This window comes from Numenius arquata, chromosome 8, assembly GCF_964106895.1.
Source record: "Numenius arquata chromosome 8, bNumArq3.hap1.1, whole genome shotgun sequence".
NCBI lineage: Eukaryota > Metazoa > Chordata > Aves > Charadriiformes > Scolopacidae > Numenius > Numenius arquata.
Genome location: NC_133583.1, coordinates 61,356,001 through 61,380,462, shown reverse-complemented (window position 1 = coordinate 61,380,462; position 24,462 = coordinate 61,356,001). Strand labels below are relative to the sequence as shown.

At 48.8% G+C, this 24,462-nt stretch overlaps 1 protein-coding gene across 1 annotated transcript; it reads right to left on the bottom strand.

Annotated features, from left to right (window-relative positions):
• Positions 1 to 5,482: 5,482 nt before the first annotated feature.
• On the bottom strand, positions 5,483 to 24,462 carry CTH (cystathionine gamma-lyase). Its single transcript, XM_074151680.1, has 12 exons — positions 24,247 to 24,462; positions 22,192 to 22,273; positions 21,579 to 21,674; positions 19,277 to 19,386; positions 18,526 to 18,657; positions 14,162 to 14,219; positions 13,342 to 13,419; positions 12,372 to 12,524; positions 12,133 to 12,254; positions 10,572 to 10,624; positions 9,216 to 9,354; positions 5,483 to 6,215 (listed from the first exon to the last, which is right to left on the bottom strand). The coding sequence occupies exons 1-12, from the start codon at positions 24,406 to 24,408 to the stop codon at positions 6,195 to 6,197; spliced, it is 1,206 nt and encodes a 401-aa protein (XP_074007781.1). The 5' UTR covers positions 24,409 to 24,462; the 3' UTR covers positions 5,483 to 6,194.

Sequence of the window (24,462 nt, the reverse complement as noted above, 5' to 3'; positions counted from 1 at the left end):
CCAGCCCTCCCCGACACAGCCGGGTGGGACAGAGCAGCCCCACGTTTCCGCGCCGGTGGCCAGCGGTGACAGCAGGGGCCAGTCAGCGAGGCTGCAGAACGGGCCAGTGTCTCCGCTGACACGGAAAGTATGCAGGGGATGGCCTGACATTGTCTGGATACGCAAGTTTATACAGTTATGACAAATAGCGGATCTCAGTTACAGCAACTTTCCTGTAAGTAAAAAGCTGGAAGTTTCTAAGAACCGTTGTGACTAACGCCGTGCGGCTCTTGGCTGCCCTACGGCTGGAAAACAAAAAAGCCCTTCATCAAACGGCTGCGACTGCGACTTGCAGCCGATAAATGCCAAAAAAAACTCAAGTTGGGGGAATCTGAGGCTGGGAGGGAGCGCGGGAGGTGCTGACTCCTGCACTTGCTGCCGTTTGTAACGCTGGGGCCAGGAACCGGCGCTCGGGGACGGGGGGAGAAGGTCCCAAAACTTCCCACGCTGCTCGGCAGCTCCTGACGTCCTCCACGAGTGGTTCGGGGTGGAGACACCCACACATTCCCTTCCCCAAATACCTTCCCTGGCCATGGAGGGGACTTTCGCAGCCACATCTACCTTCAGTGTGAGGCAGTCGATCCGTACGGGAAGAGCAGCATCTCCTCTCCTTCAGGAGCCCAGAAACCCCCCGCACCCTGGGCTGCATCCCCAGCAGCGTGGCCAGCAGGGCCGGGGGGGGATTCTGCCCCTCTGCTCCACTCTGGGGAGACACCCCCCAGTGCTGCCTCCAGCTCTGGGGCCACCAACAGCAGAAGGACATGGAGCTGTTGGAGCAGGGCCAGAGGAGGCCACGGAGATGCTGGGAGGGCTGGAGCCCCTCTGCTGGGAGGACAGGCTGAGAGAGTTGGGGGGGTTCAGCCTGGAGAAGAGAAGGCTCCAGGGAGACCTTCCAGCCCCTTCCAGTCTCTCAAGGGGCTCCAGGAGAGATGGGGAGGGACTCTGGATGAGGGAGGGGAGCCATAGGAGGAGGGGGAAGGGTTTGACACTGACAGAGGGGAGATGGAGATGAGATCTGGGGAAGAACTTCTTTGCTGTGAGGGTGGTGAGAGCCTGGCCCAGGTTGCCCAGAGAAGCTGTGGCTGCCCCATCCCTGGAGGGGTTCAAGGCCAGGTTGGAGGGGGCTTGGAGCAACCTGGTCTGGTGGGAGGTGTCCCTGCCCAGGGCAGGGGGTGGCACTGGGTGGGCTTTAAGGTCCCTTCCCACCCAAACCATTCTGTGGTTCTAGGATGGTTAAAAGGTCAGAAAGCAGACAGGTGGGGATCGCTCCTGTACACAGCTTTAAATGACATTCTAGTCCAAAGTCTTCCAGCAGAAGTTGCCCAGGTGTCATTTAATTCCAGCACAGGTCACTAACTCCCGTAGCCAAGCCCAGGAAAGACCAAAGGAGCCGTGCCCCATGGGGAGAAGGTGGGCACAGCCCCGCAGCCAGCAAGACCAGAGCTTCACCTGCAGCAACAACGAAGCCATCTCCATGATTCAGGAATTAGCTTTTTCCAGCAGACCCCCCCGCCCCAGCAGGTTGGCAGCACATCAAAGGGACTGCAGCATTCCCACCTCCCCCAGCACCACCAGGCCACCCTCACTTTCTCAACCAGACAGGGTTTAATTGGGCTGATTTCTAGGCTTGGTGCTACCCAATTACTTCCCAGGGAACAAACGCAACCTTTATTCAATCCAAGGGTGATCTGGGCCTCAAGATAAAAAAAAGAAATTCCCCTTGAAGTGTAATGAACCCACCTCTGCGCAGGCTGGAGAGAGGATGGACCGCGCCACTTGAACTTCAGAGAGAATGTGAGCTGAGAAAGGCGTGATGGATCCGGAGTCAGCGCCCGCGAGGGGGCAGATGGGATGACTCCGGGAAAGCCAGGGAAGGAAGGGCTATTTAGAGAAGATCTCCGAGGATTAGCTTCTGTTCGGAGGTAGAACCAGCTCGTTGCGTTCTCCTACCCCTCACTTCAACCCCTCCCCATAAGGAGACCAGTCCAAGGTGGTGCCAGCCCCTGGTCGTGGGGAGGACGACCCTATAGCCAACTTCAGGCCAATATCACATGTGTTAAGAGAATCATTGAACAATTCATCCAGAGTTTATCTGCTGGTGGTTTCATCTCTCCATTCCCCAAATAACTGTTATAAAGGAAATAAAGGGAGGCAGAAGCCAAAGGGCTCGGAGACACTCAGGCTACTCATTTCATGGTAGATACTCTTTTGATAGAAACCAGACACTGGTGTCCCTTCGCAAGCAGCCAGAGACCGGCCGTTCCCACGGCAGGATCTGGAGCTGGTTGCCCAGTTCCATGTGTGTTCCTCGTATCCGAGAGACACTCTATGGCTGGGCTTCACTGCTGACCTGCTGTAACCAGCAACCAACATTTTGGAGGAACAAGGAAAATTAACCCAAAAGGTTGCACACAACACCCAGCAGCCCTAATGACCCAGCCACGGGCCGCAGCGTGTCACAGAATCACATGGGGTTGGACGGGACCTCTGGAGATCATCTCCTCCAACCCCCTGCCAGAGCAGGTCCACCCAGAGCAGGTCCCACAGGAATGTGTCCAGGCGGGTTTGGAATGTCTCCAGAGAAGGAGACTCCACCACCTCCCTGGGCAGCCTCTTCCAGGGCTCTGCCACCCTCACAGGAAAGAAGTTCCTCCTCATGTTTAGATGGAACTTCTTATGTTCAAGTTTGTGCCCATTTCCTCTTGTTCTATCCCTGGGCACCACTGAAAGTGTCCTGCCCAGCCTGCAGAGGACAGTGACCCTGGCAGGGCCAGCTCATCCAGCACAAGAGCCGATCTCCCCACCCCTCAACTCATGGCCCTTCAGAGGATGGTCCTCACACGTGGTCAATGCACAGAGAGCAGCTGTGGCTCACGGAGCACTCACGTTTGTGCACTAGACCTGGGAAAACCTCAGCAGAAGGGAGGGGATCCTGGTCCTGAAGGTGTTTTACGCAGCAACACTTAAAACGTGGTGATTTGATGACAAGGAGACAAATCATTCCTGAGCTGGAAGGGGTCTACTCGGCCCTTGTCCACCAGAACGAGCCACATCAAGAGCACAGGTCATTCGGGGATGGACCCAGCCTGTCACCACCACTGCTCCCTTGTCCCCGCCGTGTCCCCGGCCCCGCAGTTTCTCCCCAGCGCGGCAGCTCCAGGATGCCACATGGCAGCAAAATCTTATTTTGACATCTGTGATCTAATTCAGAAACATCCATCAAGGATCTATCCAGACGAATAAAGAATAATGATGGGGAAATTACTTCTGGCTCCTGATCCCCTGGGAAGGGGAGAAACGCCCACCTTTCACCCCTTCACTCCCTGCTCAGGGGGGATTTGGGGGTTCCCAGCCCATCGCTGCCACCTAAGGGTGTCCACGATCCCCAGGACCTTCCTGTCCCCCACCAGTTCCTCCCAGCCTCCGGCACACCTTCAGCTGGTCCTTTCTGAAGCCGCCCATGTTCATCACTCATGGCGTCCCTCTTAGGGAAGACGCCACAAAACCCATCAGGATTGGGAAACAGAGAAATCAGGTATTTAGTCAAAAAATGTTGTAACCACAAACATGAGAATTTAAGAGAGGGAGTAACATGGAAGAGAAGGTGGTTTTCAGTGGAGCAGGGAGAGTTATTAGCTCCCACAAAGCAACCACGACACCTTCCCTGCTTGTGGGCTTTTCAGAAATTCATGGAAACTCCTCATTTTCATTTTTCTGTAGCACCTTCCTCATTTTGCACGGGCTTTTACAATATACTCAGCCGCACAAAGCAGTAAACGAGGTGTAGGGTAGGTATGCTCACCTTCACCCCAGTTTTCCCAGGATTTAATCGTTCTAGATAATCAGGACCGCTCCGTTTGTGTGTCAATACAGGTAATTGTTGGCTGCTCAGAAGGCACAACAGACAGGTTGAACGGGTGGTCTTTGCGCTCTGTATTTCTCACTGAAATGCTGTATTGACCCGCAATGGAAAGCATAGTCAGAATTTTAATTACAACAAGTAGAAGCCTTCACCTGTTAAAGCTCTGCCCGAGCTCGGGGGCGGTGCCGGGCTCAGCAGGAACTATATCCATCCTGTAGAAGTGAATACAAAACTCCCTGCGACGTTTCACTGACCTTACAGCCCGGCTAACCCAAAATGACTCAGAATAACCGCTCTGAGGGTGAGATCCGTACATACAGTCATTTCCATCCCGCGCCCAGCCCCTGCCCAGGCTGCGCAGAGCCCGAGGGCTGGATTCTGCTCCAGCAGCAGCAGAGTTGTCCCTGCCTGGAGGTGTCCCCTGCCAGTTCCTGCTCCCTCCTCAGCTGCACAGGGCCTGGTTTGAGCGACACAGGACCCATTTCTCTTCCAATGCCTGGGAAAATGGCACTATTAGAAGACTCCAGTGTCTGAATTGGTGAAAATATTGAATTTACAGCCAGCCCTGGGGTGCGGGTTCCAAGGTCTCAGTGTTGGGGATGAGGAGGAGCGAGACCCGGGCACTCGGCCCAAGCTGCCAACAGGGTTATTTCATACCATGAACGGCACATTCCAGAGAAATTAGAAAGTTTGCTGAGGAGTTCTCTCTCTCTCTCTCTCTCTCCTTCAATGGCTGGGATCCTGAGAACTCCTTGCCCCAGTGCCAGAGCCCTGAGCCCTTCCCTTCCTCCCGAAGCTGCAGCACTCTCAGGGTCCCATGTTGGCTGTCCCTGCGGGGAGGGACGGGGCTGGGGATAGTCCTTGGGTGTTTTATATTGGTATTGGGATCAATACTGGTTCTTTAGGGTTATTAATGCTAATTATCTAGTCTTATTCTATTCAAACTGGTTATATTTCAACCCTTGGGTTTCCTTGTTTTTCCCGATTCCCCTTCCCGGGTGGGAGGAGTCATGGGGTGAGAGAATAATTGTCTAAACAGCAATTAATTGTGGGTTTCTCAAACCGTAGCAACACCCAAGGGTGTTCCGTACCATAATCTGCGGCAGCTTTTCATCAGCCGAGGAAATCGCATTTCACGTCAGCTCTCAAATCTGAGAAACAAACAAACCAAAAAACACCTCCAGAAAAGTCAAATTTTCATGCAGTTTGGGCAAGTTAAATGCTTTTGCTGAGAAGGATCTGTGCAGTCCGGCTCGTAACAAATACCTGCAGCACTTGTGCCTCCGCTGTGGTTCTCCAGCAGAGACACGCCGCGGCGAGTGGGCGGGAGGGTCTGTCCCCAGGAGATGCCACCTCACAGGGTGCTTCCCACCACAAACCCCACGCAAGCGGCGCCCAGAGGCCCCTGAACATTGCAATTTGCATGCTAAATTGTGACACGTCAGAATTTATACCTTTTGTTCTCCACAGAAGTAAAAACATCAATGAGATAAATTTTCCTGTAGGAAAATTTAAATAAGTCCAGGGTGATTTTATCACCTGATTCTGTAGTATATGCAAATGTCAAGACAAGTAATACATCAGGGAAACTCAAAGCATATTTTAATTAAAATGATTCCTATTTGAAATATAAACCAAATCATTGCCACAATCAACATTACATGATTTTTTTTTTAAAAGGGAAAGGAGCCTCTTTAGGAAGTTCCTATTGTTTACCAGGCGTTGGATTTTGCTGCGTTTTGAATACTCCATAAAATAGCAACAGGTGAGAAAGCATTTAACCACATTTCCAACCCAGTTTAAAAAAAAAAATAAATCTAAGTTAAATCAACAGTTTTTAAGCTGGATTAGAAGAGATTTTAAGAAAATGTAAGACATTTTAAGAGAAATTAACGGTGCATCCTGAAGAGCAGTGACAGAAACCAACCCCTTGACCTAACCTCGCAGCACCAGCACCACAAACGGGAACCACTGATCTCTGCTGAGAAAATGGGGATAATATCCCTGAGTGTGCATCATGGCTGGGCTCAACCCCAACTTACTGACCCCAGAAATCCCAAGGGATCCCAGCAGGACAAGGAGAGCACGGGCTGGGAACCACAGCTCCACGCACAACCAGACAGCAGCAGGACAAACCCGACAGTACCAAAGTGAGAACTCCCCGAATCCAGCGTCGGATCCAACAGATTTCAATTCTCAAAGGCAAATCAAAGGGAAATCAAGAGCAATTTGGCTTTCTGTGTCGTCTTCTCCAGGCATTTCAGTGTTCAGTTCCAAGTCCCGGTCTTAAACATCAAGGCTTATGGCCTGCAAACTGCAACGAGAAGGAAAAACGAAAGATAATTATGTTATGCACCTATATCAACCAGGCACTTTTTTTTTCTTTTTATAAATAAGATACATTTCAGTATTAAATTATCCCCATGCTCTGTGCTGGCACAGAAATACATGCAGTTACTGTTACAAATTTATCACCAAGTAAAAGAGAGAGAAAAATAGAGGGAGAAAAAAGTTCCCATCCATGGAGTACATCAAACTACCTCTGCGACAACTGCTGCAGGGCTCGAGTTTATACTTTACTCACCAATATCCCCGTCTTCTCTCTCACTGGCAAAACCATTCCAAAACCCTTTATTTTTTAGATCTTTTTTGGAGGATGCATGGACGCAAAGGTGGCAGAGGAGAAGGCAGTGCTGAGCCTAGTTCTGCCTTGGTCATTGACTCCGACCTGACTCAAGGTCCACCAAAGGCCGTGAAAGCTGTCCTCGGCATCACAAGGGCCACTGTGGAGCCACCAAATCAGCCGAATTCCCACTTAAAAGAAAACCAATGAGTTACGGTGCTCCTGTGGGACTGAAGTACAAGTTGGGAGGAGGGAAGAAGGAAACTAATGCTTTTTTAGCATGGATATTTACTAAACTTTATTCCAACACTTGCTGAAGCCCCTCTTGAGCACGTGCCTCGCTGCAGCCCTTGGTTTCTCTCCTCCTCTCTGACCCCTTGCCCACCCCACGGCGTGGCAGAGCTGCCCTGATGACGTTTTCCCTGCCTGGTAGCACCATGCCCAGTGCTGTGTGGGAGCGCTGTGGGATCACGTGGATACAAACAGACCAGGAGCACGTTTAGATTTTTTATGGCAAAGTTTTTGACTTTCCAGGAGCGAAGTTCTACATCAGGCAAAGGGGACACTTGGGAACGGAACCTGAAGTTGTAAAGACAGAAGAACAAATTTTATGGGTAGATTTCTGTGACAGAAATTGGCAAAAGCTTGCAGCAAGAACCAAAGATGTAGTACGCATCCTGGAGCGATGGGCACCCCGAGATCCCCAAGGCCTTTTGGAAGGACTGGCTGGCTCTTTGCTTGCAGTCACCCCACACCTCTAGGCTCTGCTTGCTGCCTGCCAGGACCAGGAGGAAACTGTCCTTCCTCCAAGCACATAATTATGCTTATGAAGGTTGGAAGGATTTCAGTCTTCCATTGAAGCTCTGGAGAAGAGACAAAATTAGAGGCTGAGGCCTCTTGTGTAGGCTTAAGGCAGCTGGTTCACGTGCCTCGAGCACACCCTCAGATCTAAAGCTGCCGTGAGATTTCACATCCAGAGAAATTCTCCGGCACAGCCGAAGGTCAGGGACCTCCTCCCAGGAAAAAGAAAGGACCTTTCACACGATCTGCTTCCTAGAATCATCTGGGAAACTCACCTAACAGGTTATCTGCAATTGAAGAACCAAAGCCATCGGCAATGCCTTTGATAAGTCCCAGCGTGATAAATATGAAGTACGGTACGACACGGCATGTTCTGCCATGAAATACGCACACATCAAACTGCAGGTCTGCAGCTCCCAAAGGAGATCCATCTCCTGAGGTACCGCTTCAAAGTCAAGTGCCCTCACTTTCTATTCTTCAGATATGACTAATCCTTTCCAGGAAAAAAAAAAAAGGGATTTAAAAAAAAAAAGCTTGCAAAACCTCCATTATTGCTTCAGTCACAGCATTAGCCCATCCACAGCACAGCACCAAGCTGTGTAGGACCAGAAGACAATACACATCGAACCAGCCTCTCCCTGCACATACAGATGTGTGAAGTGAGACACAAACATGTAGAGACCCCAGGGATTTTAGCAAACCTGCCTTAAGAAAAGACACAATATGGCATTACATTAATTACCACGTGTAAAGAACAAATTTAATCTATTGCCTGAAATCCTAGAATGGCTTGGGTGGGAAGGGACCTTAAAGGCCACCCAGTGCCACCCCCTGCCCTGGGCAGGGACACCTCCCACCAGACCAGGTTGCTCCAAGCCCCCTCCAACCTGGCCTTGAACCCCTCCAGGGATGGGGCAGCCACAGCTTCTCTGGGCAACCTGGGCCAGGCTCTCACCACCCTCACAGCAAAGAAGTTCCTCCCCACATCTCATCTCCATCTCCCCTCTTTCAGTGTCAAACCCTTCCCCCTCCTCCTAGGGCTCCCCTCCCTCATCCAGAGTCCCTCCCCATCTCTCCTGGAGCCCCCCCCTTTAGGGACTGGAAGGGGCTCTAAGGTCTCCCCGGAGCCTTCTCTTCTCCAGGCTGAACCCCCCCAACTCTCTCAGCCTGTCCTCCCAGCAGAGGGGCTCCAGCCCTCCCAGCATCTCCGTGGCCTCCTCTGGCCCCGCTCCAACAGCTCCATGTCCTTCTGCTGTTGGTGGCCCCAGAGCTGGAGGCAGCACTGGGGGGTGTCTCCCCAGAGCAGAGCAGAGGGGCAGAATCCCCCCCCGCCAGCCCTGCTGGCCACGCTGCTGGGGATGCAGCCCAGGGTGCGGGGGGTTTCTGGGCTGCCAGCCCATGTTGCTGGCTCACGTTGAACTACAGAACTCTGGGTAGAGGAGTAGAAGTAGTGCTTATAAATTAAATACCGTTACTTATTAGACTTACTGCCCGGTAGAAGCTATTTTCTTGAAGCTCAATATACTTCAACCCTCTCTAAAACTATGACATGAAAGATCCGAAGCACACAGGAAGCACTTGCATGCCTGTGTGAGTCTCCCCTCAGTCCGAATTTGGTGTCTCTCCCTGCACTCAGACAGCAGGGACATCCTGGCTGCTGTGTCTGAACCTGTGTCAATTCAACTCGTGCCTGAGAAGGCCTGTAAACCTCGCTGCACAGAGAAACCGAACAGCCCAAGCTTTAAAACTCTACACGCTGCAAGGTAAGCTAACGAGTAGTTTAAAAATTAAGCAATTTAAAAATTACCAGCAGAGAGTTCAATGAGAAAGGCAGAGGGCTACAGGGGGAGTTATTTTAGAGCGAGGGCACTAAGGTACCGGCCCACGTACCGCAGCTTTCAGAGCTTGGTCAATGTCTTCCAGTAAATCTTCTTCATCTTCCAAACCAACCGACAGGCGAATTAATGTATCACTGATTCCAAGAGCTTCTCTATCTTCTTTAGGCACCGAGGAGTGAGTCATGATGGCCCTGGAGGAAAAAAATAGCCTTTTTTCTAAGAAGTGTTTACTTTTGTCGGTAAAGGGCGAACAAACCTGTTTCCTGCCAGCATCCCCTGAAGTTCCACCAAGGCTTTACACCTTTTGGTACCACCTGCTGGTTAACCCACAGACGGAAAGAGACCCTGTTATCAGTCACCAGAAATTCTGCAACCTGCAGAGAACTCAGTGACTGGTATCTCCCAGCCTTGCAATACAGCATTTCCAAGCAACAAATGATGAGTAAGAAGTAGATACTTAACAATCTGGAAATGGAAAAGGAGGGGAAAAAAAGTCCTATTCCTCTTCCTTCCTTCTTCCTTCCTACCTTTTTTTTCAGAAAAGAAGCTAAAAATATTTCTAAAAGATTTATTTTAAGCGTGTGGAGAAATAGCTACAGTATACAATCTCCAGTATGAAATCCCTGGGGTTTCTTTCAAGCCTCTGTCTCCTCAGATCACTTATCAAACTGTACCACTTGTGTTGAAGGGTTTATTCCCTCCAGGTATGGAGGATACAGGTAAGAAACTGTTTCCCCCGTACGCTCAGCCACTGACTTCTACCAGTTAGCATCGCTTTCCACCTGCTTGAGTGTTTCACCATTTGCTGTTATTCTAAACTGAGCAACAGAAATTATTTAGCTTATAAGCTTAGTCTTAACTTTCCATTATCTTTTTGAAAAGTACATCAGATTTAAGTGAAATAACCTCATTCCACAAAAATCCTTGGTTTAGCCTTTTAACCTTAACCTGGGCAAATAAGTATTTCTAAAACACCCACAAAATTTACGTGGGGTGGAGAGACATGCCTTCAGCGTAGCGCAGCGACCGTGCCCTCTTGTGTGAGCCGGCAGAACGGCAGAGCTCCCTCCTCAACACTGCCACCAAATCCGCTCAACACGATTTACCCAAATCCACTCATTTCTTGCATTTGTGATCACGGCAACAAACTGTGGCTCAGTCTCCTTGTCGAAACCAGGAAGCCTGGAAGTTCTTTCATCGTTGCGTTCTTATACTCCCAAAAGTCCCACTCATTTCTGGAGCAGCCAGTGGGTGTTTGTGCTGCACAAACCTACTATCCTTGGGTCTCAGTGACATGTGAATATCTTAGCTTTGTGTACTAGAAAGTTTTAGAACTCCCAACAAAATAGAGCAAAGGGGTTTGTAACTCTGCAGCTGTTTTAGACTTTTAAGATGAAGAATGACTTACGGATGCTCTGCCAGGCTTTCATACCCTCCCAGGCTCTCAGCCAGTGCGAAAACCTAGGGGACCAATTAAACAGAAGTTAAGATAAGAAGTGTAAGGTTATCAATGATTAGAAAGGGTTAAGGAAAAAGCAATGTTTAGGTTTTGTTTTTTTCTATGTTTTTCTATAAACAGTAGAGTGGGCTGCCCAAACAAAGCGAGACCCAGAGCCCAAATGTTTCAGTTAAGGTTTAAGTGGTGATATCCTGTCCGTAGCTACTCTGCTTTCAGCATGCTCCTCACTGCCCACAGTCTTCAGGCTGGCAAATGGCAGGCTCGATGGGGAAAAACCCAAACATTTAAGATTCTTCCCATAAGGCTGAAGAGATTTTGTCACTCATCTCAGTTCAGGATTTTGACAACCAGCCTGGATTTCTCAGTGCCTAACAGGACCGGGGTTTGGGAAATGCTTACTGCTAGTTAAGGGGGATTTTCGCACTGCTCCTTGAATTACAGACACGTATTCCTGGATGCCAAAAAGGCTCTCTAGAGAGGCAGCTACACACGGATTCACGATCTCTCTGCTGTGAATGCACTTACTGCCCTCAACATTTCTCTCAAGCCCTGGCTGCTCATATTGACTTTTTCTTCCTTTACAAAAACCTAAACAACTAAACCTATCAACCAAAAAATCCTCTTCTCAGCCTGGTTTAAAATGGCTTTATTTTTGTACCAACCTAGTGTCAAACCGATGGTTATCCAGGTCAAAGGGCTAAAGGGAATACACTCACAAGGCCCTACTTCTGGAATGTACTCTCTGATGCTTTTTGTCAGAGCTGGAGATCTCCTGTGCCAGGATTAAAAGCTCTGTCTCATGTAAAAGGATATTTTGTGGGAAAATCATATTTTTAGTAAGTTCTTTTTCAGTTGATGACATTAGCTGGCAAGTAAAGTAGGGAGGAGAAGGAAGTTCTAATTTACCTTTGTATATTATTACTGATTTGTTTTTCCAAGAACAAAACAGCAAAAACACAAGAACAGGATGCAAATTAAGCAGAGATCAAGATGAGCACACACATTAAAGAGCAGAGGCAGAATTAATACATTGCAAAAGCCAAAGCCTATGGTTTAGGTAAAATAAACAAACAACTACCCTCTAAAGTGAGGGACACCCTCCTTGCTTCATGATTCATGCCGTTTCTCACTGGGTTTTGCTCCTGATGGGTATTTGGAAATATTACACCAGCATTACACCAGCCACAGCTTCTCTGCTCTCAAACACTGCAGGTATTTTTGCAAAAGGCCCTGTAGGAGAAGCAATGCCTGGGCTAACCCGGCTACACTACACCCTGCTGTGTAAACAAATACTTCAAACGAGCTGAGGCATCCTCTTCTTCCCTCTCATTAGCCTCCCATCTACAAATAATCTGTTATTTAGAGCTGGTTACACCCAAAGACTTCAGGAGCTTGCATTTGCAAGTACAGAGAAAGACTCTCCCCACCCCAAGGAAAAACACTTCCTTCCATTATCACCCTGAGAAGGCTCAAGTCCCTTTTATGGCAGCACGTATTTACCGTCATTTACCTTTAGATTCTTGAGAAAGGTAGTAGCGTGTTTGAGATTTCCTTTGATGTAGAAGGTTATCATGCCTGGACAGCCCGTGCACTGCCGCTTCATCAGCTCGTGCTGAGGGTGGGAGGGCAAGCCTGGAATTCGTAGAAGTTGGTGGGAGTTAATTACCGTTGCTCCAAAGGGGGAAGCGGCTCACCCTCAGCTGCAGAGACAGCCCATGGCCCAAGTGGGGCCTGGCCTGGCCAGCCTACCTGGGAAAATGACCTTCTCCACCCGGGGATCTGACTCGAGAAACCGAGCAACAACCAACGCGTTGTGGAAATGTTGTTTCATCCGGATTTGGAGGGTCTTCAAACCACGATTGCACAGGTAACAGTCAAAGGGAGACGGGACAGCTCCAAGAGCTGCAGAAATGGAAACAAAATTCCACTTAAAACAAAGGGATTTATTTTTTTTTTTAGTAAAACTAAATACAGTCCTAATTTCCAAAATTTCTAAAGTAAGAACAAGACAAGTGGAAAGACATCCAGTGTGATTTGTCTTCCTCATCTCACACACACAGGATGACAATTAATAAGCTGAAATAACAAGCTGAGGACCTTCAAGGATTAAATTTATTAGATAATTAAATTTATCAGACAATATGCCTTTCCTCCTCCTGTTGTAGACAGGAGGCAGACAGAACACTGTACAGAAAGCTATGCTCTGCCCCCCACACAGAGCATACGGGGATGTGGCACATCCCCCTTCTGGATGTGCCACATCGGGGACATGGTCTGGGGAGAGACAGCAGGGACAGAGGGGAAGGGCAGCCCCATGGTGTCCTGCATTCCGGGACTGGCCACCGGACCATTCCCCCAATCCCCAGCCCCTGGAGAACAAATGGTGTACCACCCACACTGCTCTCAGCAGTCTTCCAGGAGTTAGGAAGTGGAGACCAGTGTCATTAACATTATTTGAGAGAGAAGCCACAGAGGGATGCTGAAAGCTGTCGTGTTTGCTTTCACCCTATGCAGGGGTGAAAGGCAGGGAGGAGAATTCAGGTTTCTTACACCTGTGTTACCGCTTTCTCTCCTGTCATTTCCACCTCTGCACATTTAAGGGCCTGAGCAACATCTTTAGATGGATTTCATACTTGTGTGTGTGCATCGTGCTTCAAATATACCAGCTCATAATGGGAATATGATTCATTTTAAGGTATTTCCTACATCGACTACTTACAGTTCTGTAAGAACTTGAGCCTTTCGTAGAGGTCGTCAGAGTTTACTGAAACAAGTCCCATTACAACATCACTATGCCCTAAAAATTCAAGGACAAGACAAGAACAGAATCAGCCTCTCCATCTGCTCCGTTTGTTCTGCCACAAACCCCCATTTTCTCAGCCTTGGTGCTAATACAGTCCCATTTCTGAGAGACAGCGGGTTCCTTCTCATGGCTACAGCTGTCCTTCCTGGGCGGTGTGTGAATCGTAAGGAGGATTTCAGCTTTTTCTACCGCTCTGGTCAGTAGGGTCCTCTGCTGTGTGCTGCACCCAGGCCCCTGGACATGTCCCAAGCCCACTGCCATGGGACATCCTATGGGAATCACGTGTGTCCTGTGTTACACCAGCCAGAAAACTTCCAATTCTATCCAGGGATGCGTGGCTACAGCACAGCTACAGTCACGTTGGCTCTGAATCTGGGCTGTTTGGGAAACACCACGGTGAAGGTGCTTTTGAGCAGGCTCCAACAGCTGTATGAAACCTCCTTTGAACCCTAACAGAATTTCTGGCAGGTACCTGAAGCCACTTGCTTTGTTTTGTAGCCAAATTAAAGCCAACGTGGCTCTAAACACCTCTGGGTCTATTACCTGAAGTCAGGTCAATAATCCCTCTCCCAGGGATAGTTTGGGAGCTATGAAGACTAATGGTCTCTTCAATACTCCATCTCCTCCAATGGTCCATCCCAGAATTACCAGCAGACACAGTGAGGTTTGTGAAGTGCCCGTAGCCAGAATGGCTTTTAAATAGCCAGCCTGCGTTGTGTTGAACTCGTGTACTCACCGTTCATGTACTTGGTTGCAGAATACATACAAATATCAGCCCCCAGAGATAAAGGACGCTGAAACAAAATAAAAATAATAGGTCTGGTTAAAGATTGTGTGTGCTCTGGTCCTTTTGTAGCTACCCAGAAAGGCTGTGATCCAGCACAGAAGGTAACAGTAGGTGGAGAAACTAAAAAAGAAAAAACACAAAAATCTTAACACAAACCACCTTAAACACAAAAACATGAGAATGAAGATAGACAAGAATATGTGACAAAACAATAGTACAGGAAAGCACTCTCAATTCAAGATAAGCACAACAAAAAGAACCCACAATAAAATGTGATTTAAAAGCACCGGTCTAATTCCCGCCGGCTCCAGGGAGAGGAGTGATTGAATACCTCAACACACAGCCCCTTCAGATTTGTGAAAAAAAGTTATATTGCTGAGCTGAGGCGGGGGTAAGTAATGGTATTTACTCTACAGTATATTTCCTTAGAAAATGAAGACCTCAACGCAGTCTGCAAAGCAAAAAAACATGGCATTGTTTTCTAGCAATCAGTATTGGTGATACAGCACCCAAAGAACAACAAAAACTGAAGAAAGCACAAAGGTTTTTGTTTGCCAGGTCTCTGTTCCCCGACTCCCAGCTTTCCTCCCAGACACCTTGCTAAGGAGAGGCAAACCGAGATGCTGATGGGCACGCAGTAACGAACAACATTGGTTTTTTTAGTCAGTCACAAAGTAAAGGACTTTGCACATAATATAAACATACTAGTGGCTGGAGCTGCCTGGCAGAAAAGGACCTGGGGGTGTTGGTCGACTGTGGGCTGAACATGAGCCAGCAGTGTGCCCAGGTGGTCAAGGAGGCCAACGGCATTCTGGCCTGTGTCAGGAACAGCGTGGGGAGTAGGACTCGGGAGGTGATCGTCCCCCTGTCCTGGGCACTGGTGAGGCCCCACCTCGAGTGCTGTGTCCAGTCTTGGGTCCCTCACCACAAAAAAGACATTGAGGTGCTGGAGCGGGTCCAGAGAAGGGCAACGGAGCTGGTGAGGGGTCTGGAGCACAAGTCTTGTGAGGAGCGGCTGAGGGAGCTGGGGGTGTTCAGCCTGGAGAAAAGGAGGCTGAGGGGAGACCTTCTCGCTCTCTCCAACTCCCTGAAAGGAGGGTGTAGCCGGAGGGGGTCAGTGCCTCTTCTGACCAAGGTGCCTCTTCTCCCAAGAAACAGGCAATGGGACAAGAGGAAACGGCCTCAAGTTGCCCCAGGGGAGGTTCAGATTGGATATTAGGAACAATTTCTACACTGAAAGGGTTATTAAGCCTTGGAATGGGCTGCCCAGGGAAGTGGTTGAGGCACCATCCCTGGAGGGATTCCAAAGACAGGTTGACATAGCGCTGAGGGACATGGTTTAGTGATGGTTTTTATCAGAGTTAGGTTGATGGTTGGACTAGATGATCTTAAAGGTCCCTTCCAACCTGGACAGTTCTATGATTCTATGATTCTACTACAAAGACTGAAGAGTGTCAATATGTTAAAAGGTAACAAAGCAAGCAGACTTGGAATAAAAGCCCACTGCTGTCCCATTAAACATGGCTGTGTATTCAAGGAAGGTGGATAACGTGCATTCCCAGTGCACAGCCATGAGAAGGGCAGCATAAACACCGTGTCTCGTACATTCAATATTGCTACACTCTGAAATGATGATCTTCATCTTCCCTGATGATCTGAAGCAGGGACGGGTAGAATGGGCAGAATATAAAGAAACTGTCCAAGTGGCCAGGAACCAGATCAGGCAAGCGAAAGCCCAGGCAGAACTAAGACTAGTCAGGGACATCAAAAACAATAAGAAAAAATTCTACAGATATGCCAGGGACAAAGGCAAGACTAGGGAAGTTGTGGGCCCTCTCCGGAAGGAAACGGGAGACCTGGCCTCCCAGGATATGGATAAGGCTGAGCTACTGAACAACTTTTTTGCCTCAGTCTTCACCGGCAAGGCCTCTAACGACACTGCCCAAGTCATGGAAGGCAAAACCAGGGGCTCTGCGAATGAAGAACTGCCCACAGTAGGAGAAGATCAGGTTCAAGACCTATTAAGGAACCTGAAGGTGCGTAAGTCCATGGGACCTGATGAAATCCACCCACGGGTCCTGAGGGAGCTGGGGGACGAAGTTGCTAAGCCGTTTTCCATCATATTTAAGAAATCGTGGCAATCTGGCGAAGTTCCCACTGACTGGAAAATGGGGAACATAACCCCAATATTCAAAAAAGGAAAAAAGGAAGACCCAGGGAACTACAGGCCAGTCAGCCTCACCTCTGTGCCTGGCAAGATCATGGAGCAGATCCTCCTGGAATCTCTGCTAAGGCACATGGGAAATAAAGAGGTGATTGGAGACAGCCAGCATGGCTTCACCAAGGGCAAATCATGCCTGACAAATCTGGTGGCCTTTTACAATACTGCCACAGGCTTGGTGGACAAGGGCAGAGCAACAGACGTCATCTACCTGGACTTAATACAAAGCGTTTGACAGTGTCCCACACGACATCCTGGTCTCAAAATTGAAAGTCATGGGTTCGATGGATGGACCACTCAGTGGATAAGGAACTGGCTGAATGGCCACACTCAAAGGGTTGTGGTCAATGGTTCAATGTCCAATTGGCGGCCAGTGACGAGTGGAGTTCCTCAGGGGTCGGTACTGGGACCAGTGCTGTTCAACATCTTTGTGGGATAGAGTGCACCCTCAGCAAGTTTGCCAACGACACCAAGCTCGGTGGCGCAGTCGACACGCTGGAGGGAAGGGATGCCATCCAGAGGGACCTGGACAGGCTTGAGAGAATGTTGGAATGGGTCCAGCAGAGGGCCACAAAGATGATCAGAGGGATGGAGCACCTCCCCTATGAAGACAGGCTGAGAGAGCTGGGGTTGTTCAGCCTGGAGAAGAGAAGGCTCCGGGGAGACCTCATAGCAGCCTTCCAATATCTGAAGGGAGCCTACAGGAGAGCCGGAGAGGGACTCTTTGTCAGGAAGTGTAGCAACAGGACAAGGGGTAACGATTTTAAATTGGAAGAGGGGAGATTTAGATTAGATATTAGGAGGAAATTCTTTACTGTAAGGGTAGTGAAGCACTGGAACAGGTTGCCCAGGGAAGTTGTGGATGCCCCATCCCTGGAAGTGTTTAAGGCCAGGTTGGATGGGGCTTTGAGCAACCTGCTCTAGTGGAGGTGTCCCTGCCCAGGGCAGGGGGGTTGGAACTCGATGATCTTTAAGGTCCCTTCCAACTCTAACCATTCTGTGATTCTATGATTCCGAGTGCTGCAGTGTGGCAGCAGCAGCCTGGAGGAGTTTAGAGACATTACCTATTATGCTTACATGGAATTAATCATTACAACTGACTTTCTCTTAGCAGCAGGCCAATAAAAGCTACATTAACTAGCTCGTATATCCGGATGCTCGCTTCTCTCCTTCAACACACATCTTTCTGAAGCCATAAACACTGCGGGGGGCGGAATCACCATGCCTTTGGCACGTAGGAGACAAACTCAAGTGCTGCTTTAGCTAAGCATTAACGCCTTCTGTAAAACTCTCTTCATTTATTATGGAGATCTCAGTGCCCTTAACAAAAACAAAGACACCTGGACTTCTGCCCTCATAAAAAAGTTTTACTTTAGAGCTAAAATACAAGGGATTAGCTTGGTCACTCCTGGGAAATCCACATGACTATTTCTAGCCCATGTTAAGACGAACAAGACTTTGAAGTTTATTATTCCAAAGCATTTTTAGAACTTAAGGAATTGTCTTCACTCCTGTATTCTAGTTATAAAAGCAGAAAAGTTATGCCAGCTGTTTGAGATCAAAATTACAAACTTCTGAGCCAACACACTGAAGAAAAAGGTAATCTGAATGTCTCAAAGGAAGATTTAACAAAGTTTGCCTGTTTTACCTTTTTCTTCCACTACCTTTTTTAGAATATCAAGCGGCTCAGAACAAATGATGAACAGCATATACTAAAGAATTGTTATAAAAAGGCCAAAGTTAGGAAACAGGACACTTTTGAACTGGCCTGTTATGATTTCCATCAGTGAGAACTAAAACTATGTGATTTTTGAATGACAGAGAAGCCTTCTCCCATGGCTCACCTGACTGCCCTGATTCAGTGCGTTTGCTTGACTGCTGAGCTATACTGGCCTTGCTGGGATCATACTGGTGTATGGCCAGCTATAAAATACTTTGCTTTCCATCTTTACTAATGTGAACAGCAGCAGTACACATTTAGACACAGAACAAAGAGCAGAGCTACAGCTCCTTGGTGCTGCTGCCATTTTAAAAATGTGCCTTTTGAATACACTGAAATAACGGGGTAACTGTGACCAAACAAAGTGCTTACCTGGAAATAGGCAGACATAAAAGTGTTGTCGACCACGAGAAGAACATCTTTATGCTTGTGGACCACATCTGCACAGGCCTGAATGTCAATGACCTTCAGTGTGGGGTTGGTGGGCGTTTCGATCCAAATGAGCTGCAGTAATTCACCAACAGAAAGCGGCAGTTTAGGGATTTCACACGTGTATCATCACCAGAGTTGTAAGGCATAAGGGCTTTGAAACGTTAACTCGCAGGTTTGCACAGGGAATAAGAACGTGTCCCTACCGAAGAAAAGCAAGGTTTCTTGGGAGATGTAACATTCTCCACAAAAACAACTGATACACGGGAAGAACATCGAAGCTTTTGAAACCTGAAGTGCATCACACCTGATGGCACAGCCAGAAGAAGGTCTTTATGCCCAAAAGTTTGTAAGCCTTTTCCAGCTGAATTATTTCCCATGAGAGCAGGGAAATACCTGCTCCAGCGCCATGGAGCACCTCCTCCTCCTCCTGTTTCTCCTCCCTCTGCTGTTTCTTACCTTTTCCCTCATTCTCTCTCTCTGGTGTTTTTTTACTCTTCTTAAAATGTTTCCGATGAGGCACCACAAGCATCACCCAGTGGCCTGCAGTGGGGAGGGACTGGAGCTGTGCCCTGACCTGTCTCCACTGAGGCCACCCCTGCACCCCCTCTGCCTGACACATACACCCAGCACAACAACAGCGAGAACTAAATTATTTAAGCACATTAAGTTCAGCAACTTCCCTCTCCCCTACCTTGGTCTCGGGTGTAATTGCAGCTTCCAGGTGTTCCATTTTTGTGCAGTCAACAAAAACTATGTTCAAACCCATTTTCATGGCTACTTTCCTGAAGTACCTGTTTGTGCCTAAAAAAAGCCAAACAAAAGCCAACCAAACAAGACAAAAAAAATCAGAGACACAAAATGAAACAACTTCTTTAACTTTCCTTCCCTGCTCTCCAGGCTCCTGTGTGCATCCAGGGAGAGCCAGGAGGGCACAGCTTTATGCTGTACACCACAAATGGCACATCAGTATTTTTTTATTTCTAAAAAAGATTACAGATTACTGTAGTTCTAAACATAATGGAAAAGTCATAATGGGAATATGGAATCAGAGTGATTTATGAAGTACTTTCAATTAATAGCTGTCCAGGGCTTTTTTTAATCAGAAAATTAAATAGACTTCTTTTAGTTTGGCTGCTTCTAACTTTTCCTCCAGCCCTTTGCCATCCACAAGCTACTGGTTCCAGTTGTTATATCCTCTTTCCCCCACCACACTTTTAATAACTTTTTACCACCACATATTTTCAAACTTTTTTTTCCTATTTAATAAGCTTAATTGAGAATCTGGTAGAAGAACCAAGGGGAAGACTCCAGCTACTGTGTTTCTTATCATTCCATGAAGTAAACATGTAGCGAGGAACATAAAAAAGTGATTATTTCCTTTCTTTCTGTCTTTGAAGCCTTTCCTTGGAAAGATTAAAAGATGAAACGAGAAGCAACCAGTTGGTCACTAAATGTGCAACATACTGACTATGTGGCAACGCTGCCTGGGTTAAAAATTAATTCATCAGGTCTTTTTGCCAAGGTTATTCAACTTTTACTCATTTGTGCTGAACAGCAGTTTGCCATGTAGCCATAAAGTCACAGTACAGGCAGGGTGTGAGTCTCTGTGCTGACTGCTGCATCTGAATGATTTTTGTTTTTCTAAAGGGAACACTTTTATTTCTACAATAATCTGTATTCGATAAACTATCTTCTGCTGTATCAAGCATGGGAAGTTTTCACATAGGCTGTCAACTCTACAAATACAAACCACAGAAAATCTTACATACTTTTAACAATAGCACACTGCAAAAAGCCTTGGATGGAAAGGAGAAGTTACACCGAGAGCAGCCCTTTTGAGGAGTTACATCAATAGCTCAGACTTCAGAGGTGTCAAACACCCACAGCTCCTCCTCACACCTCCCAGAACTCGGCATCTCTTAAACTCACCCCAGGCAAGACGCTTTCCAGCACCGCCCGAGAGCTTCGCCTTCTCTTTTACTGTCCCCTAAGTCCCTAATACCCATGGGAAGAATGAAGGGGCTGGGCACATTCTGGCCATGGTGGCCAGTGCCAGATCTGTGGATGTACCATCCCGCAGGCTGTGAACTCTCCTGAACGAGGCCGGCTGTGGGGAAGCTGGTCTCTTTACAAAAAAAGTATAAAAAGAAAATTCGGGGAAGAAACAATGAAATTCATCTCTGCTGAAACCACCACAGGCTGAAGCTTTAACGAGCAGGTGAACTGGTTTGGCTTGAAAAATACACCCATGGGCCTTTCTGAAGTGAGGAACTGATGATAAGCTTGGGCCAAATGACTTTGATTTACCAAGGGCTGTGGTGGGAGGGCCATGAATGAAAGGAGCAGGTTGTCAGCAGGGATTCCTGCTGTCTTCCCTCAGCCTGGCTCCAGAGGTACTCTGGAGAAGAGCTCTCTGGCATGACAGAACTGAGACATTAGAAGCAAACGTGTGTATTTATATTTGATGTGAACAAGCACAGAGGCAAACAGTAATTGCTCTTAGTGATGGGAAAGGTGATTACTCTTGCTAAAGGGTTCTCCAGCTATTGCTTGGGAAAACACTACCTGTTGCTGCCCTCTCTAACCGTCCTTTGACAACAAAGAAGATTTGATCTCCTTGTGCAAGGCCGTGAAGCAGATGGAAGGAAACAAGCTCAGCTGAGCAGTGAAACACGGGAGCTGGGCATTAATTAACCAATTGTCACAGCTTATCCTGGCAGGCTTCCCTAATACGGGCTTTTGGGAGGCATCAACATTCTGAAGGACTTGGGCAGAGGTGGATGAGCCTCCGTGTCCTGCCGCAGGATCTTTCAGTGTTTAACTTTCTAACACTAATATCAGACAGGAGTATTGTGTGCCCTCATGAAGTGAAAAGGGCTTTAAAGAAAAGTAAGGTCCTATGTGGGAAATTCAGACAGTTCATGAAAATCACAAATAGGTGCATTTAATCATTTGCACAATGAAGATCAAAACCACACTTGTGCTTTACATACCTCCATAGACATCATCCATGCAGATAATTGTATCCCCAGCCTTTAACAGGTGAGTAATATTCAAAGTAGCAGCTAAGCCAGAAGCATAAGCTAAACCTAGAACAGAGAAGGAGAAGTGGCAGACAGATGGTCTTTTAATGTGTTACAACCTTGTCAAACTCGCTTTCGCTTTCCTCACTTTGCTTCCAAAAGGAACCTGTTCCATCACTCTTGCTTACGCTATCTCACCCCACAAGCGGATTTGGGAAAAGCCTGGTTTTGCAGGGGGTGGGACCTGGGATGAGCGTTGGTGACACAGTCTGGCAGCACCTCCTGCCCCACCGCCCTCAGTGCTGCTGCCCAGGGACAGATTCAGCTTAACTTGGGCATCAAACGCAGCGAGAGGAAGGAAAATCACTACAGAAAGTCCAGTGATTGAGCTGGACTTTCCAGAACAATAACCGTTGGACTCTTTTGACACTATGAACCAGCAGGCAGTGACTGTGAAAGCTTTGCTGTGACACAACTGCTGCCGACAACTCCGTGTCCTTGCTCCCCAGGTTACGCCTGCCGTAGACGCTGTCAGGAAACACACAGGATAACAGCTTGCTTAAGGAACATATTAATTACTTACAGTATTTAGCTCCGTCTAGCGCTGCCACAGCTGTCTCCAGGCAATTCCGGGTAGGGTTTCCACTCCGGCTGTACTCATAGCCCTAGCGTGAAAGCAAGAAAAGAAATATAACTTGAGAGAGCACTGAGAAAGTTTTGTACAGTATTCCTTAAAAAGTCCTCGCTCTCAGCACTGAGGTTCTGCATCCACCTCCTCCGAGAGCCGCAGGCTGGTTTTCTGGCTACATCAAGCTGTGTCCACAACACCCACCTGGGCACCCCCAGCCTGACAAGGGTTTCTGGGGGCAGTATCGTACTGCTAGCCATGCTCTCCAGCTTTTTTTAGAAATCCATCTCCGGTCACCGTTGGAGAAAAGAGCTTGGTCTGACACAGTCCACTCATGTTATCGGCAAGAATGTGTCCCTTCTCCACAACGCTCTGCTTGGAAGATGCCACAGGGCACTGACCAGTGCCAACCTTTCTACCCATTAAAAGTTCCTGAAGGCTCAAACGTTTCCCTGGCATGCAGTCAGGCCAAGTTCCACACTTCAGCGCAACAGCTTTTATGTGAATACTGAGAAAATTTAACAAGAAAAAGAAAAACTCATGCATGCATGGATGCACTTGTTACAGAGAGAACCTGGCTAAGCATCTTGGGATTTGTGTACTTTCAGGATTTCTGTTTAATGACAACTTCATCATATTCAGGACTCTGGCAGATGGCTCTCAGGGAGCTTCTGGCAAGATTGTGGCTACTCTGTCATCAGCACGTGAATACAGCAGCACCTGCCTCCTTCTTCTGTGGTCTTCTTCAGCACAGCTACCTACTTATAAGCATTCACAATTTTAGTCTGCGTAACTGATTTCGTGTGGAATCAAAGATCACGAGACAAATTCCTATTGCCCAACCATCACATCGTGATGTTCAGACCTCGGCTTTAGAACACATACTGATTTGTGAGCTGTTATTTCCCTTGTACCCGCAGGGTAGGCATCAAAAACTTCACCGCAGTTCAACACAAACACTTCCAGTACTTCGTACGGTATATTCACAAAACATTTGTGAAATCTTATGAAGGACAAGGAGCTGTTGGAGCGGGGCCAGAGGAGGCCACGGAGATGCTGGGAGGGCTGGAGCCCCTCTGCTGGGAGGACAGGCTGAGAGAGTTGGGGGGGTTCAGCCTGGAGAAGAGAAGGCTCTGGGGAGACCTTCCAGCCCCTTCCAGTCCCTCAAGGGGGGGGCTCCAGGAAAGCTGGGGAGGGACTCTGGATGAGGGAGGGGAGCCATAGGAGGAGGGGGAAGGGTTGGACACTGAAAGAGGGGAGATGGAGATGAGATGTGGGGAAGAACTTCTTTGCTGTGAGGGTGGTGAGAGCCTGGCCCAGGTTGCCCAGAGAAGCTGTGGCTGCCCCATCCCTGGAGGGGTTCAAGGCCAGGTTGGAGGGGGCTTGGAGCAACCTGGTCTGGTGGGAGGTGTCCCTGCCCAGGGCAGGGGGTGGCACCGGGTGGGCTTTAAGGTCCCTTCCAACCCAAACCATTCTGTGATTTTATGTTTCATTCGGTCTGGACAAGTGAAGCAGCCAGTTACACAAACTGTAAATGAGGAAATGTATTCTGCCTGAGGCAAAGTAAATCATTGTTACCCTGCAGCCCTCAGGGAAGCTGCCGGATGCACAGACACCGCCGGACGCCAGCCTGTGCCTCGGCGGGGTTACGGTCGGTTTCCTGCACCGGGCGCCCGTGTGGGAGCGGAGCGGGGGCTGCCGAGGCCGAGGGACACCGAGTGCCCCCCTTCACCCACCTTGCACACTGATAATCACCTAAAACCTGCCTTCCAGCCCAGGGCGGGAGAACCCCTTTCCTCCAGTGGGGGGGGGGGGGAGGGGAAGATATTTGGGTGGGTTTTTTTAGCACAAGGGGAAATATTTCCACGGGCTGCAAACCGGGAGCCCCCCTCCCCTTCCCGGGGCAGGCCGCATCCCCGACCCGCCCCCCCCAGACCCGGTCCGAGCGCGGTGCCCTTGACCCCGTGGGGGCCGATCCCGGCTGGGGGCCGGGCCGGCGGCCGCACTCACCGCGTGCTGCCCGGGCGCCTGCTGCTTGAAGGTGGTGGAGAGGGAGATGGGCGGCACCACGGCGGCCGAACGCCACTGCTCGGGCTCCTGCCCGGCGTGGATGGCCTGCGTGGCGAAGTGGGCGAAGGCCGGCAGGAAACCCCTCTCCCCGCCGCGATCCATGGCCGCGCTCCGACTGCCGCCGCCGGTGCCGCCGCCGCCGCCACCTCAGGGGCC

Bases quoted from the DNA above. Each gene is read 5' to 3' on its own strand.
- CTH (XM_074151680.1), bottom strand. From the start codon at position 24,408: ATGGATCGCGGCGGGGAGAGGGGTTTCCTGCCGGCCTTCGCCCACTTC. The intron at 19,387-21,578 runs GTATGTAAAGCA...GGCTTTTTTTAG, and splicing joins CATGGATGATGTCTATGGAG to GCACAAACAGGTACTTCAGG. The intron at 13,420-14,161 runs GTGAGTACACGA...TTGAATTTTTAG, and splicing joins TGCAACCAAGTACATGAACG to GGCATAGTGATGTTGTAATG.